The 17288-nt window shown below is 48.2% G+C and overlaps 1 protein-coding gene across 1 annotated transcript in view; it reads left to right on the top strand.

Moving 5' to 3' along the window:
- LOC147637601 (uncharacterized) overlaps positions 1 to 17288 on the top strand; it is a 142194-nt gene that overhangs the window by 105968 nt on the left and 18938 nt on the right. Inside the window, exons 10-11 of the mRNA XM_086799428.1 lie at positions 2301 to 2575; positions 2692 to 2979. Of these exons, the coding sequence (XP_086655554.1) occupies positions 2301 to 2575; positions 2692 to 2979 (563 nt within the window). The remainder of the gene's footprint in view (positions 1 to 2300; positions 2576 to 2691; positions 2980 to 17288) is intronic.

Genomic DNA, 17288 nt, shown 5'->3' with positions numbered 1-17288 from the left:
CTTTCCCTTGTTTTTTTCTTTACTTTTTGGGATGAGATTGGGACTGAGATCACATTGGCTCTCTGGGAGATGTGGGACATAGGTTCTATGCCTTATTCTCTCACTAAGGGGCTTATCTTCCTTGTCCCTAAGAGTGGGGATAAGACATTGATTGGTCAGTGGAGACCTATCACCTTACTTGGGAGTACATATAAGATTCTTGCTAGATTATAGCCAATTTTGCAGGATGTCATTCGTGATACTCAGAATGGATTCTTACACGCAAGGAGCATCTTTGATAACATTTTCTCTTTTTGGGAGGCGGTGGAATGGGCCAAAGTGAGCAATGAGTCCTTAGCCATTCGGCTCTTGGATTTTGAGGCCGCCTATGATAGAGTGGATTCGGACTTCCTGGAGGGTATTGTTAGTCATATGGATTTCTTCTCACAGAGATGGACCAGGGGAGTTTCATCTTGATACCCACAGTAGTGTGCTCGCTTGCGGTGATAGAGGAGAGTGGTTTCAAATCTCTTGCTCAGTAGAGTAGAGCAAGGTTGCCCTTTAGCCCCATTATTATATATCATAGTTGCAGAGGCCATGACAATCTTCCTCCGCTCCAGTGCTGGTATTTCTAGATTGAGGTTGCCTCTTTGTAGTCAAGAGGAGCTAGTTGACTCAAAGTTGGCTTATGACACAGTCATGTTTTTGGAGGCCTCACACATATGCTTATGTTCCTTCCGGGTGGCACTGGAAACGTTTTGTTTGATAGGAGGGGCACTCATTGATTGGCACAAATCTATTGGTTTTTGGATTAGTGAATCACCCAGAGTTGCTTGGGGTGCAGAGCTTGGTTTTACTTGGACCAGTAGAGGATGCATTGCTAGATATTTGGGATGCCAGGTTGGGGTTGATATTTCTTCTGCACGGTAGTTTGCTCCAGTACTTATGAGTATCCGGAAGAAGCTTCTTCATTGGAGCTCCAAGAGATTAGATTTAGCCTCTAGAGCATTGGTAGCTAATCAGGTATTATTTCTCTCAGCTTGGTTTATTGCCTCTTGTTGGTGCTTCTCTCATGCGTGCATTAGTCAATTGCAGAGGTTGATCTGCAATTTTCTTTGGTCGGGTTTGGATGGCACCTTAGACACGTGCAAGGGTAGCTTGGCTCACAATTATTCAGCCTAGACAAGAGGGGGGGCTGAATGTTATTGATCCGGATGTTGAGTGTAGGGCGTTGCTTTGCAAACTTGTGGTTAGAGGTTTCCTACCAGGCACTGAACCTTGGAAGGATTTTTTCTTGTCTCAGATTTCGGGATGTACACCCTGTGTTGGGAGAGATTGGCTGCATAGCACACGGTTTTTGTTCATAGAGGCTGATATCAGGGCACCATCTTCCCCTCTTATTGCAACCATTGTCAGAGCATGGAGAAGCATGAGACCATTCTTGCGACAAAGGCTTCCTAGGTCTTTGGATGAGGTTGACCGACAATCTATTTTGTGGAACGAGTTCATCAAGGATGAGGCTGGTCGGCCACTTGGTGCATCTTGTTACATGCAGTGGTCAGGATGGGAGAGATGTGCATACATAGTTCTTGCTTGGAAGACCTTTAAGAGTCTTCCGGTGGATCGGAGAGTTGCATCCATTCAACATCTTAGGGTTTCTCGCATATGTATTGATTAGATTGATGCAACTATTCTGCATGAGTGGCTCTCTGGAACCTTTCATGGAGATTATCATCCGAGTTGGCTGGGATTTTTTTCGAGGATAGGCATACCTCTGTAGGTCATTGCTATAGGCATACAACAATCACGGCTACAAGCCGGAATACAATAGAATCACCCCAATATGTAAGGTGATTGTTGTGTGCACCCCAAGCCAGAATACAATAGAATCACCCCAAGCCGGATTATAGCCGTGATTTGGCTTATAGTCGCTTTCTAGAAAAGAAAATGCTGTAGGCTTGTAGTACCACAGAGAGTTGCATCTTGCCAACATGCTCCATCTGCACATCCCTCACCAGTGCCTGCACATCCCTCACCAGTGATGGTTTTTATGGCAGCTGTGCTCTCTCCTTATCTTGTGTCTCCTATCTGATCTGGTCTCTAATCTAGAAGATTTGATCTATCTTTCATAAAAAGGGTTTTTAACACTAGTACTGACCCATTGAAAATTTTACTTATATGTTTTTTGATAGTGACTGATGATTTGAAGCTCTGTGAGTAAACTCTCATGAAGTCAAGATCAGACTTTAGTTTTCTTAAGTTCTTGAAATAACGTGACTGTCCATGGGTATTTAGTCATTTTCAAAAACCTTGTCAAGCAGGAGGTGCAAAATCCAATAGCTACAAGCATCTCATACAGCAGAAAACAGCCCGGCAGTCTCTCCGAGAAAGCTATAGATCATCATCACAAAGTAATTTTGATAGAACACAGAATGGTTACATCAAGCGGCTGCAGTCATTTTTAGACCATGTTTTCCTCAAATTGCATGATGGAGAGCTTGGGGAGTGTGGTGAAACCTCTATTTCCACAGGAGAAGCTCAATGCTTAGGTGGAAGTGCATCTCCCGATTCAGTTGTTCTCTCCACTATACATCAGGTCTGTCGTGATCTTTTTTCCTAGCTTGTTTTTGGATTTATGCTAGCAACACAATATTAAAGCAGTATACCACCCGGTGGTATTTATTTCAAAGAAAATATTGGATACTTTTACAGGCTAAGGGTTTAGAGTGGACGGCTGTTATTCTTGTGCGGGCAAATGAAGGTGTCCTACCTTTGATGGATTGTGAACGTGCTGCAGAAAGAGTTGTTCCCCAAGTTGTTGATAGTGGTTCTCATGCATCGAATAGAGGATGTGCAACGGTGGATGCACAAAGTGATGAAGTGAACAACCTCTTGATTGATGATCCCGATAATGCCAACATCATTGTGCTAAGAGATACCTATACATTAAAAGCAGCAGACAAGGGCAGGGACTGGGTCTTGGAGGCACTTGAAGAAGAGGTATGTGTTTCCTCCTTGAAATGCTAAGGCTTGGAGGTTGACTTTTATATGCCTGGTTTCTTCAGGGGTTGTATAGGGTGCAAAAATACAGGTTGCCTTGTCCCCAAAAGGATGAGTGGATGTCACAATGGAATTGAATATTCAAGGATAGTGATTCCCTGTTCTCTAAAAAGAAGGGTGATGGAGGCGGTTATTGAGTAGTACCTCACCTGGATCCTTGTCTTTGCTTTCAGTGATGTTGATATCTGAATTTTATGGGGAAAGTGGTGCTTTGTCAGCACTTTGACAACGACTAGGCTTAGTATCTGGTCATGGATATAACAATGTAATTGTACGGAGTGATGATGCTGAGAAGATGTCATCGTAGGTTTTTGTTACAAATGTAGGGGGCGGGTAATGCCAGATGATGCTGCCGTCATGTCTGGCCAATAAAGGGATAAGGTTACAACAATATACAGAGGGATGGAAAAAAAACGATTTTGAAGAGAGAAAAACGTGGAAGTGTGCCGAGGAGTCTCTAATGAGGTCATTCCACATAATGGGCTGTCTATCAGTCTCGTCCACTGATGTAGGAAGCCCCTGTCTCAAAAAAGGTCTCATGCTACACTAGTCTCTGATAATAGCAGCTATGAGTGGAGAAGAAGGTGGCCTATACTCTGCCTTGGTGAAAATGAAATGTGAACCGAACATCCAATCTCCACCACCACAAGGTGTACAATTGAATATGTGAAACATAAAAAAATCCTTTCAAGGCTCAGGGCCTGGGAGAAATGCTCTGACTGCTAGCTTGCAAAGCAATGCCCTGCACTGTATATCCGAATCTACAATTTTCAGCCCCCCTCCGTGTTTGGGGCATATAATAGTGTCCCAAGCCACTCTGCCCCGGGTGTCTAGTGAACCACCCAAACCTTGACCAAAAAGAGTTACGGACCAATCTCCGCAGTTGGCCATTGCATCCACGAGAAAAGCACCAACAAGAGGCAATGAACCAGGCTGAGGCAAGTAATACTTGGTTAACCAAAGATTTGGAGGATAGATCCAATCTCCTAGAACTCCATTAAAGAAGTTTCTTCCTAATGCTCATGAGTAGTGATGCAAACTATTCTGCAAGCAAAATATCAACCCCAACTTGACACCCCAAATATTTGGCAGTACGACCTCTCTCAATCCAAGTAAACTCGAGCTCTGCACCCAAATTGACTCTTTGGGAGTCACTAATCCAAAAGCCAACTAACTTATGCCAATTAATGAGATCCCCTGCAGCCAAGCAAAACACCTCCAAAGCAATCCGAAAGGAACATAAACATGTGTGAGGCCTCGAGGAACATAGTAGTCCAAAAGCTCATCCTCACTGTGGAAGGGAAGACTCAAACCAGAAACTTCAGCAGTAGAGCAAAGAAACTTGCTCATAGCCTCGGCATCATAGTGACATGGGACGGGGGGGACGGACCCTAGGGACGGGGAACGCGTGGGACGGGGGCGGGACGTCCGCGGGACGGGGACGGATTCCTGACGGCGATGTGGGGACGCCGGGAACGCGTTCCGGGACTCCTTCTCCAACATCTGCATCCCGATTCTCTCTCAAGCTCTACTCTATCACTAGGGCATCCTCTTCTCAAACCCCTTCCTCTCCTCAACCCGGGTCCGCCGCCGCCTCCACCACTTCAACACCCGCTCCATCACGAAGAAGGAGGCCCGCCGTACATCGATGGAGTTGGTGGGATGAGGTAGAGTGCTCGCAATACGGTCAAGGGGGTGGTTCAAGACCATGGGTATGTAAGCTTTGCGGTTACAAGCGAACCGGCGGTGCCCACAAAGTGCGTGCTTACTTCTTGCATGAGCCCGGCAACGAAGTGCAATTTTGCAAGGAGGTTTCGGCCGAGAAGAAGAAGGAGCTCCTTGAAAAGCTTGTGGTTTATGAGGCGGCCGAGTTGGCAAAACGCAATCCTCAACAAGTGGCCGTCGATCCCACATCCTTTGTGAGGACATCAACGCCGCATGTACCTCGTTCATCAAGAGAGGCATCCGCTTCCCGGGGACGCCAAAGTACTCTTGATGAGAATTGGAACCCTCAATTGAATGAGGAGGTGGACATGGCGGTTGCACGATTCTTCTTTCATGACCACATAGCATTTCGGGCGGCACGGTAAGTCCTCGGCACTATGCTCATGTACTATTCAAATATCATGCTCTAAAGACTCAAACTTAAAAGACTAAATGATGGTAAAAATCTGAATTTTGTTTGTGTTTTGCATATGGTGTTTTGGATAGATCTCCATACTTTCGGACCATGTGCAAATTGATAGCGGAGTATGGACCCTCTTATGTTCCTCCCTCTTCGGAGACCATCCGCACCTCTCTCCTTGAGAAGGAGAAGGCAAGCGTGGAGGTGGCGGCCAACCACATGAAAGAGCAATGGGCTGAAAATGGTGTTACCCTCGTCGTTGATGGATGGAGTGACACTAGAAAGCGCTCCATCCATGGAGTTGTTGCCTACTCATGAGTGGAGACATACTTTGTCGACTCCCATGATGCTTCCGGGACGGGGAAGAGTGCGGAGATACTTGCTGCGGAGTGGGCAACAACACTAGAGACGGTGGGGGCGGAGAATGTCATTGCCATATGTGCGGATGGAGAACCGGCAAATAGGGCGGCGGGGACAATTCTCCAAGCACCTTATCCTCGCATCACTGTGTGCTTTTGCATGGCCCATTGCCTCAACAACCTTATCAAAGACATAGGGGCCTTGGATTGGGTTGCACCTGTCATTGAGGGTGCCAACAAAATAGTGACCTTTGTCCTCAACCATCAAAGGGTGCAGCATGAGTTTTCCAAGAAGTCAAGCCTCTCTCTTCTTAAGTATTCCGAGACGAGGTTTGCATTCAACTTTCTCATGCTAGGCCGCTTGTGTACATGTAGCGGGGCATTGAGGGGACTCTTTCTCAGTGATGAGTTTGCACGCACTTTAGAGGCTTCCACGACGGTCGGCAAATTTTGCAGGGAAAGGGCGGACGATGCGGCATGGTGGGAGGAGGCCAAGGCGCTTGTGGAGATGGCGCAACCGATTATTGATCTCCTTAGGGTAGTGGATTCCACTCAACCATGCATTGGCAAAGTGTACGAGGCAATGGATCGCATGACAGAGAAGCTAAAAGCAATGTTCAAAGTCAAGCCTCACTATAAACAGGTCAAATCCTTATGTTTGAAAAGGTGGCAAGCCTACCACTCTCCCCTCCATGCTGCTGCCTACATTGTTGATCCTGAGTTTCAAGGCAAAGGGCAACACAAGGACAAAGAGGTGAGCAAAGGCCTTCGACAAACCTTGGATTGCCTTTACACTAGTGAGGAGGATTGCCGCACAATCAAGGACCAATTGCAGATCTATAGAGAGAAGCGGGGGGGCTTTTGGTTTGGCAGATGCACAGGCGGACCGCTTCAAGATAGAATCTGCACTTTGGTGGGAGGATTATGGTGCGGAAACTCCAAAGTTGCAGGAATTTGTTGTGCGCGTACTCTCGCAGGCTTGCACTAGCAGTTGCCTAGAGCAACTCTGGTCAGTTTATAGCCACATTGCCTCTAAGAAGAGGAACCGCCTTGGTGTACAGCGTGCAAATGATTTGGTATTTGTCAGTGCCAACTTGCGAATGCTTTGCAAGGGCTTGACAAAGAAGGCAGATCCTTTCACCGAATGGGAGCAGGCACAGCAGGATCCACATCTCTCTGATCAGCAAAGGGCCGAGATTTTAGAGGAGCTTGAGGTTGTGCCCGAGGCATTGTCCCCCCCACCTCCCCCTCCCCCTCCACTTGAGGACCAGCCTATGGAGGACTTCACTGAGGAGGTCATGATTGATCTTCACCCTTTTCAGCCTCTTGCCTAGTCTCTTGAGTCTAGAGTCTCGAGTCTCGACTCTTGCCCCACTTTTTTGCTAGCAATCTTGTATCTTGGCACTTAGTCATTTTGCCTTGAGTGTACACCCTCCTTGGGCCTTTCATTATGCCATTGGGCATTTTTGTTTAGATTGTACACTCACTTTTGTTTATCACGCCATCGGCGCCCCATTATAGTTTTTTGCTAATACGACTATGCATTTCTCCTCTTTTTGGTGCAATTTTGTGCTTAATGTCTTGGTTTCTAAGTGTAAATCAAGTGTGTTAAAAAAAATTGCAAAAAAACAATCGTTTTCAGGTTGCCATTTTTTCCACCATCCCCGGGATGGCCTTTTGCCCCGTCCCCGTCCCGTTCCTCGTCCCAATCCCCGTTCCCGTTCCCCGTCCCATGTTTCTATGCTCGGCATCAATGAGATATAACAGGGGGGCTAAGGGGCATCCTTGTCGTATAGAGTGACAGATATGGAAGCGATCATCTCTAGCACCATATGCAAGCACACTACTGTGAGCATCCTGATACAAGCATGAGATACCTCTGATCCAATTCTGAGAAAATTCCATACATCTAAGAGTTCCTCTTGCCTTAGCCTATAAATTGGCATATATTGGTGGGGGAGGGGGGGTGATTATCAGAAATTGGATAAGTTGAGCATGAGGAAAGGAAGTGGGGGCAAGTGGGTAGCAACCAACAGGCCTAAAAGGGCGCTAACAAAACACAAGGAGGGTGAGCAAGAACAATCGGGAAGGCAAACAAGAGATGGGGGGCGAGCTGGAAATGGCAGAAAAGGGGGCCGAGTGTAGAAGAGGCGGGGAGGAGAAGGGTCTCTAGCAGGGTTGGTTGCCCGGCACAATAAGTGGTGGCTCTTCTCTGGACAGTATGTCTGGAGTCCTCGATGCTCACAGCACAACACCCAAGACACTATGGAGCAGAACACAACACATGAGACAAGACTGCAAGAGGAACAAGAATACTTGCACTACTCCAAGAACACTGATACATGTCCTTCACTGTACCATGCACACTCAGCAGAGGTCACAGTGAAGAGGACAACAAACAGCTCAAGTTGATGACAAGTGACTGTAGAACACAGGGTATGAAGGACGAAGCATGAAGGATGTTTGATGCTGGGTGAGGATGAAGGATGTCCTTCAGGATGAGTCGAGGGACCGTATATGCCTGAGGTTGAGTCGGTGGCAGCAGCCTTTGGTCGAATCTCCTATCCCTGGGAGATGCTGTTGGCGTGACAGTGCGGTGCCTTCAATGTGTGCACTGTTGACACTGCTACAGTGTTGCGGTGTGGGCACCTTGGTGGCTATAGGTCGCCCACCACTAGAGTGCTCACCATTTTCAGTGAGGAGAGAAAAGAAATGGCTTCAAAGAAATGAGCATGCTGGGAGAATTTTTTTTAAAAAAAAAAGGCATTGATTCTGCCCGCTTTGCTCTTAACTGCAGGGGCTCCAACAACCTTCAAATTACTAATGCACCACACCTCAGTGGCACCTACAATTTCTCATACAGATATTGTTGACTTGGAAATGAAGCCCAACCATACAACCATCAACCTTGGATACATGATGAAAATTTACACCAATGTAAGCATGGAAATACACTTTAATATGTGACTGAAGTACTATGCCCAAGTGTAGAATAGGGATGTCGAGGAAGTTCGACCAAGTTGACATAATTGCATACATGTGTATGCACTCAAGAGGTAATGCTGATGTCGAGGAGTTGCCAAGAATCCCTAGAATGCCAATGTTGTATTGCCCAAAGAAGCCACGTAAGCATATGGTAAGGTCATAAAGCTTCCCTTGCATCCCCTTGGGATCTACCCTCTCGGTTGCTTCACCTTCTGCTCCCATCTGCACAGCATACTCTTGTCTATACTGTTTATGCGCTGCAGAGCTTCCACTGTCTAAGCATACTCTTCTTTGTACTGTTTATGCACTGTAGAGCTTCCACGTCTACACCACGGTTGGTTTGAAGGCCTTTGAAACATGCAGAGGTGCCTGAGAAAGAAATAATGATGCGACCACGACTGTTGCAACCACCACCCGAATACAGGCTTGCTTCCAAAAGGCACCAGGGCACGTATGGTAGGTACTGGAGGGAACCATATGCTGTGTTGTGAGTGAAGGGGAGCAAGCCAGGGGAGTCGTGAGGATGGGCCAAGGGGAAGACGAGTTGTGAGGATGGGTCAGGCGAGACAACTCGATGGTGATGGACGAGTTGTGAGGGGGTTGGTTTGGGTGGCTGTCAGATGAGTCGACGAGGGGGGGGGGAGGGGGTGTTGGGTGGTTGTCGGAGAAGTCGAGTGGAAAGGGGGAAAGCTGGCGGACAATCCGAGATGAGAGAGAGGGGGGAGGGGGGGTTTGGGAGTTTGTCAGAAGGGGGGGGGAGGGGGGTGTGGAGGGGTGGGGCTGGCAACAATTCGTGAGTGGTGGGTTGTGGGTTGTCCGAGTCAAGAAGGGGGGGTGGAAAGATTAAGAGTGGGGGGGGGCCTAGAGAGAGAGTGGATTGGTGGACGAGTGATTAGGGGGGGGGGTGTGATGGTCAGATGAGGGAAGGAGAGAAAAACCAAGGGGAAGCGTTGTTGGATGACCCAAGGGGGAGTGGGTTGTCGTACGAGCCAAGGGAAGGTGGAACGAGTGAGAGAGGGGTTGGCGGATGAACCGAGAGTGAGGGGGTTGTCGGACGAGCAAAGGGGAGAGAGAGAGAGAGAGAGAGAGGGGTTGGTGGACGAACCGAGAGGGGGGGGTGGCGGATGAACCAAGGTGGAGGGGGTGGAATGAGTGTGAGGGGAGGGAGTGGGACGAGTGAGAGGGGGGATTTTGGACGAGTTAAAGGGGGAGTTGTTGTATGAGTGGAGAGGGGGGGCTGGGAAGAGTGTGAGGGGGGGGTTGCAGACGATTGGAGAGGGGGGGGGGGGTGAGATGAGTGTGGGGAGGGAGTGGGAGGGACATCTAGCTGAGTCGTGAGGGGGAAGAGAGGGAAGTTGGAGGATCCGTGAAGAGTCTGTCTGAGTCATGAGGATGCGGTGGGGTTAGAGCATTTCTTCTTCTTCGTTGGAGGTTGGCCGCCTCTTTTGCTTGTCCTTCGTTGTCAATGATGGCCACCTATTGCAACTCGTGCGCTCTCAACAATAGCCACACCCAAGGTTGTTGGCGTTCGGTATGAGATGGGTATGGTACGCACCTCGAAAGACTTGTATTTTTTAGAGACATTATATATATATATTTTTAGAGACGTTATATATATATATATATATATATATATATATATATATATATATATATATAGAGAGAGAGAGAGAGAGAGAGAGAGAGAGAGAGAGAGAGAGAGAAGAAGAAGAAGAAGAAGAAGAAGAAGAAGAAGAAGAATATATTATCGTCCTCGGGAGGCCGAAAAAACGGCCCATGGGACCCCCACGAAGTAAGTACAAAAGTTGTAAACAAAGCCTCCTCCTTTCATGGGAGGGAACTAGTGTGTGGCCAATTGCGTTACAAGGTAGTCACGGTGCTTGAGAATTTTGATGAAGTATATGCCAAGGGCAGCAAGTTGGCCATGCGAGAGCAAATTCACTAAGTCGGTGTATCCTTCTAAAGTGGTGCTGAAATCTCTCCTAATGTGCTGATATTGTGAGCATGTTAAGAGAGAGAGAGAGAGAGAGAGAGAGAGAGAGTAGAGTGTGTATGTATGAGCCTTGAGGGAGGGAGAGAGTATGTGTGTGTAAAAGAAAGAAGAAAGAAAAAAAGCTGTATTAAACGTCTATAGAAGGCCAAATTGACCTATGAGACCAAAATAGTACATCCTCATCATTTGGATAAATCATCAAGGGTACAAAGTTAAATGAATGAACTGGGATAAACCTGAGTAGGGTATAATGGAGGTTAAGCTATCTAGGCTCTAAAGTCTATGAGCTGAGGTTGTAACGGCGGGTGATCCAACTACAAAGTACATGGTAAAGTATAGAGATAGCTCCAAAAGTGGGTATTAAAAACATCATCATCCTAGTGTGTGTTTGGATCTTGAGAAGGGTTGGAGGGAGGGAGAGAATGTATGAGAGAAAGAAAGAAAGAAAGTTGTATTAACGTCTTCAAAAGGCCAAAATGACCTATGAGACCAAAAGGTTACATCATATCCATGAGGTACATAATCCTGGGTACAAAATAGTAATAAAGAAAGACAACAAAAATGTAGAACTTTAAAATCTGATCTAGGTACATGAGCAGAGAGCTCTCATATCACCCTAATACATCCCTCATGGGCCATTGTGACATGGTGCTCAAGGTGGTAAAATTGAGCTAGTGCGAGAAGGTCCTGCGATGATGGGAGATGATGGCCTGGATCTTCGTGTGGTGGCATGGCCGTGGGCGAGGGCCATGGGGTCTGGGGCGTCGAGCTCTGCATAACTCAATGGCTCTGTCGAGTGTCACACCTCTCGGCCGAGCTCCTACACTAGCCTGTGGTCTGGGTATGATGGGTGGATCGGCCCTCGGAGTGTTGGTATGGAAGAAGTCAGTGAGAGCTCTTTGTGCTAGTCCTCGAGCAAGTACAACTGATTTGGATCTCACTAAGGACTCATGTCTACGGAGCTCTAGAAGAAAAAGTCCCAGGATCTCTGATCCGAGAAGTCCATGATCTGGAACGTGGTCCGAACCTAGCTCGGAAGAGGCAGTGGAACCTCCCCCGAATCTCATAGTACACAGGGCATCGGCATATGTAATGGTCCTCTGTCTCGGGCTCCGTGTGACAGAGCTGGCATATCGTGTCCTCTGGTGCGGCCGCCCTAGGCCCATGTCTGGCAGTCTCCACTCTCAGCTGGTGGGACGAGGTGCGGATCTGGCCGATCGCACATCCATGTAGCGTGGACGGATGATGAACCCATCCTCTGTCAGGCATAGGAGGTGATCTCTGTAGAAGGCAATCTTTGTCCCCAGTGGACGACTAGGTGAACTCCATGTCCTTTGAGTATCCAGTCTGACAATGTCCTTCCTGATAACCTTGTTCCGCTTTGTGTGGCTGAGAGCAAATGACAGGGCCTTCCTGATAACCCTGTTCCGCTCTGTGCGGCTGAGAGCAAATGAGAGAGAGAGAGAGAGAGAAAGAAAGAAAGAAAGATTTTATTAACGTCTTCCAAAAGACCGAACTCGGCCTATGAGACAAATCAGTGTACCTGTGTGGGGTATCCTCTGTCATCCCAACAAAATGAAAAAGTGCTGAACTAAAAAAGCTGAGTCTGGGTGTGCAATAAGTACAATGAGTGGGGGAGGTGATGGAGCTCTACTACTAGGAGAATGCAAAGCTATATGCATGGAGTATACAATCATGATATGCAACCTAGCTAGCTCCATCCTGTACCATACTGGGGTATAGAATGGTATACATCAATGAAGGGGGTGTCCAGAGCTCCCTGAAGAACATGCCTGGGTCTGCTCTGAAGCGAGCCAGTCGCTCCGCACCCTCTCTGTGAAACTGAGCTCTGATCTCTGTCATCTCTCTCTGGTATAGGCGTGGTGTCCGAAAGCCAGGTCTCCTCTTTCTCCTACGGGCTCTGAGTGTCTCTGCTCTCTGGAGAGTAATTCCCTGGTGTGTAGGGGCTGGGAGTGGGGTGGATCTCTGAAAAAATGTAGTAATCTGTCTGTTGTCCCCCCTCTGGAGCTGTCTGAGCCTGTAATGATGTCTCTCTGTGACGCTGTATGTCTAGAATGAATCTCCCTAGTATGCGGTGGTCTGCTACCTCAAAGATCTGGCGTAGGGAATGCGGCTCTCTGAATAAAATGGGATATCTCTCTGTGATGGCTGTATATGCTCTGCATCTGCATACATAATGCTCCTCACTCTCCACCTCCTCTCTACACAATCTGCATACCCTCTCCTCTCAGGGGATCCGTGCTGCTCTGCCAGTCTCGATCTCCAATCGATGTGATGAGACTCTAAGCTGACCAATAGCTACTCGGGAGCCGTGTGGTAAAAAGCCCTCCATGTATCTAGGCCTCTCTATAAATCCATCATCAGTGATACTCATGAAGTGATCTCTGTAGTATAGCATCTTCGGTGGAAGAGGCTATGTAGGTGATATCCATGTCTCTCATGTATAGAGCTGCCATAGGTTCTGCCAGAGAGAGAGAGAGAGAGAAATGAAATGAAATGTTATATTAACGTCTTCAAAAGGCCAAAGTGACCTATGAGACCAAAGTTACAACCATGTGACATCTGATACACTGTCTGGAAAAGAAAAGAAAGATTTGAAGGTAAGTATCTAGCCCTACAATACATCAGTAGGGAGCATCCGGAAGTAGCAACTAGGGAGAGTGGGAAGCTAATGCTACTAGTCAAAATGGGGTACATGAGAGAGAGGAGTCAAATGTGGATGCCTCGATCAAGGAGTCAAATGCCTTGAACTGTTAGAGGTGCGCCTCATAACAACTATGGCGAGGCAAGCAATAGAGCCACTGTTGATTGGTGTGGCGATCCTCAAGTGAACACACATAATTGATGGAGCCGTCACCAATTGTGGTAGTAGTTGTCTCGAGCACGGTGTGGGGCTCTTGTCATCTTCTAGTAGGGGTTGAGCAGTTGCAGTTAGGGGTTGTCGAGTCGTGAGGAGGAGGTGGTGGGCTTGATGAGTCGTAAGAGGTTGAGGCGTGGCGTGGCAGGCACCTGTGTTATAAGGGGCACCTGGTACGTCACCTCAGCACAACAAGGAATGATTACTATTGAGAAGTGAGAGAGATGGGTGGGCTTGGCGGAGCACGGTTGGGTGGAGTAGTTGGGGATTTTTTTCTTTTGGGGCTTCTCTCTTCTTCTTCTTCTTCTTTCGTTTTTTGGGGGCTTGGGGAAAGGGGTGGAAAAGGCTGCAGGGGAGGCTTTGGGGGCGATAAGCCTTGATCTTGGAGCCGTTAACCAGTGGGAGAAGCAAGCCATCGAAAGTGTGGAGTTGCACGATGCTGTGAGGAAGAATTTGGTGGATGAGGAATGGTTCTTCCCAAGTTGGGATGAGCTTCTTTGCCTGTTTTTTTCAAATAACGGGCTTGGTACACCAAGACTAGTTGGACTTCCTGGAGAACAGGGGCTTCCTGATATGGCGGTCATGCCATGCCTTCTGGCTATTTTGTTCCACCTGGTTTGCCAATGCCCTGGCTTCATCCAGGATGGTGAGACGGAGTACCAAACCAGTGTGGTAAGTATCATCCTGGTAGGTGGTCCCTACTCGGCATGACCCCTGGTTGAATTCAAAGGGCAGAACGGCCTCCAAGCCGTGAACCAACAGAAAGCGACTGTGGTGTTTGAAGGCGGTTATGTAAGCCCACAAGGTGCGGAGGAGGGCCTCCGACCAATGACTGGGGTGTTGATGGCATGTCTTGCGGAGTAAGCGACATAGCACTTTGTTTGTGCTTTTTGCTTGCCCATTGGCCTGCTAGTAATAAGCACATGACTTGCGGTGGAAGATCTTAAAGCTGCTCAGTAAGGTGGTGATGACTTCATTGACGAAGTGGGAGCCTCTGTCAACTGGTGCCTTGCTAGGGGAAACCAAAGCGGACGATGATGTGCTCATATAAGAACTGTGTTGGCTGTGCAATCCTTGGTGGCTTGGGCTTCCGCCCACTTGGTCACGTAATCGGTGGGACGAGAATGTATCTGCTCTAGCTCGGGTGTGGCATTGGGTCGATGGGCCCCACGAAACCAACGCCCCATTTCTCGAAGGGGGATCAAGTAAGGGAGATTTGGAGGGGCCGGTGGGATTGGCGGGTGGGTTTGGGCCCGCCGACTGTTGGCAAGTATCACAAGATTTGGCAAATTGAATAGAATCTTTCAACATGGTGGGCCACCACAGGCCATGTTGGAACAAAAGGTCGCCCTAGATGTGGCCGGGATAGTGAACACCACCAGGGCTAGAGTGGCATCTTCGACTAGGTGGGGTACTTCATGAGGACTGACGCACCTGTGTAAAACACCATCATGACCAGCCTTGTAGAGTTGGCCAGCTATGATTTGGAAGGGTCGGCTCTTTACTAGAAGCCGGTGCTTGTCCTTGGGGCTAGCGTCAACTGGAAAGCGTCTTGTGGAAAACAAAGCAAGGACATCCCCATACCAGTCCAGGGCGGCATCAACTTTGAAAAGAACACTATCAGGAAGGTCATCATCAATACCTATTGCAGCTCCCCAGTGTCGATGCAGGAAAGGTGGTCCGCCATGACGTGATGTTTGTTCGGTCGAAGGAGGATCTCAAAGTCATTCTTGGAAGAGTAGCAACCACCACCAAACACGACTAGCCAGCTGGGGTTTATTGAGAAGATACTTGAGAGCATGGTGGTTCGAGATGACGATGAAGTGAGAGCCCAAGAGATGTGTCAGGACTCAGAACTTTTGGCAAGCATTAGACTATAGCCAAGCCTTCCCGCTTAGTTCTGGTGTCTTGTTGTAGATGTAGGTACCCCATTGTGTGAACGAAAGTTGTCTTGGCACAGTTGTCTGGGTGGATAGCAACTTGGTTGTATCCACTAAACCCATCCATAAGCTGTAAAGGGCATGCTTGGCAACATCCTCTAAAACCCGATCCATGAATGGAAGGTGCAATCCATCCTTGATGGTTGCTTTGTTTAGAGACCGGAAGGCCACACAGACACATATCTTGTTTGTCTTCTTCTTGGGAGAGAGGACCATGGGGAAAAGCCATTCGGAGTGTTCCACTTAGGAGATGATTTGGACGTCCTCTATCTTTTCCAGCTCCACCTTGATAGCCTCTACATACTTTGGGTTGAGAGTGTAGGCCCGCCCACGAACGGGTCGAGTGACCTCTTGAAGAGGTATGGTGTGGACATCAATGTCGGTTAGAACACCTTCTAAGAAGTCCTTGAATGTCCAAGCGAAGACATCCTTATAAGATTGGAAGAAGGCGGTAGCTTGCTCAAGTAGGGTGGGGTAGTCCCACATCCAAGATGCCAATAGGATGGGATGAGGCTCCTCGGAAGTGCTGAGATTGAATTCTTGGATGACACGAGGTCTTGGCAAGATGGAACGTTAAGCAGTTCCCCTATCTCAGTTGCTTTGGTGGAGAGGAGAGTGGGGTTCTGGGCCGGCTAGTGGTAAATTGGGAAGGTGCCATAGTGGTCTTCCGTCAAGGACTTAGGACACTCTCCCACTGGAAAAGTTGATGTGTCCTTAGACACTTTTGGTGGTGCTGCTTGCTAGTTTTGGGAGATGAAGTGGGGGCTATTGTGGCACCACAGATCCCTTGGTCCAAACCTTCCTCGAATTTGAGCTCCTGTGGACCATGCTCTTGAGGAATCCACAATCGGTCGAAATCCCAATTGTGTAGAACACTTGTACTCTGAAGCAATGGATGACCAATGAGTAATGAGTAGGCCCCTCTGACTTCAAGAAGCCGGATCACCACAAAGTCCAATAGGAATGGAATCCTTTGGATAACTACAATGACACCTACTAGGCCAATGGAGATAACCTCCCGTTGGTCAGCCATCCGAACACAAAAGTGGGTTGGTCGCGTCACCTTGAGACCTATGCATGAAGTGGGAATTCTGGCATGAGGTTATCCTAGAGCCATTGTCGATGATTGCCCCAGAAAGTGGGGTACCATTATCTCCACTGAGAGGTGGGGGCTTCGGTAGTCTGTAAGGGAGGGACTGGTACGGCTGATACCCATGCAACCAGCAACACCTGAGGGAAGGGGAAACCCACCATACTATCCACCACTTGAATTGGTGGAAGTACCATTGAGTTGCTCCAGTAGTGTAATGAGATATTGTTGGATACTAGGGCTAATCCGGAGAAGATCAAAGAGGTTCACCGACATTGTATTTTCCGCGAGTAGATCCTCCATGGAGAAAGGTGTAAGCTGTGGTTTGGAATGTGGGAGGAAGGGGGTAGGTGGTTTGTCTGACACTGTTGTGGAGGTCCTTGAAGTCTTGCAAGGACTGATCTATGACTGTGGAGGGGAGTGGAGGAGTGTTACCGTTGGGCTCATCCTCTTGTTGCTCTTTAGGCATGCCTTCCTTTGTGAGTGACCACTATGGCGGATGGTGGATGCTCATGAGTAGGTGTTGTGGGTGACGCACCAAGGGTGGGAGAGGGAGGGGGGCAAGTGGATGGAGGATGTCCTACAGAGACTAAGTGGGTGGTTGGGAATGGAAGTGTGAAGTTGAAGGAAGTGGATGCCCATTGTTTGGGGCAATCGGGGGTATAATGATCTTTGGATTCGGGACAATGTCTTCAGGGCAGAGCACCTTCAACGACTTTGCAACGACTTTGCTAGTGAACATATTCTCCACATTTGTAGCAGAGGACAGGGCGATTGCAGGGTTGGGGAGGGCGAGTAGGATGGTTCATGGGGGTTGCTGGCATGGTGGCTAGTGTAGGAGGATTAGGGATGAGTGGTGGAAGGTAGGTCACCTGAGGA

Source organism: Cibotium barometz, chromosome 6 (assembly GCF_041138505.1).
Source record: "Cibotium barometz isolate CiBa-2024 chromosome 6, ASM4113850v1, whole genome shotgun sequence".
In the NCBI taxonomy this organism is placed as follows: Eukaryota; Viridiplantae; Streptophyta; class Polypodiopsida; order Cyatheales; family Cibotiaceae; genus Cibotium; species Cibotium barometz.
Note: the sequence above shows the minus strand (reverse complement) of the source record. Positions and strands in the feature narration are given on the sequence as shown.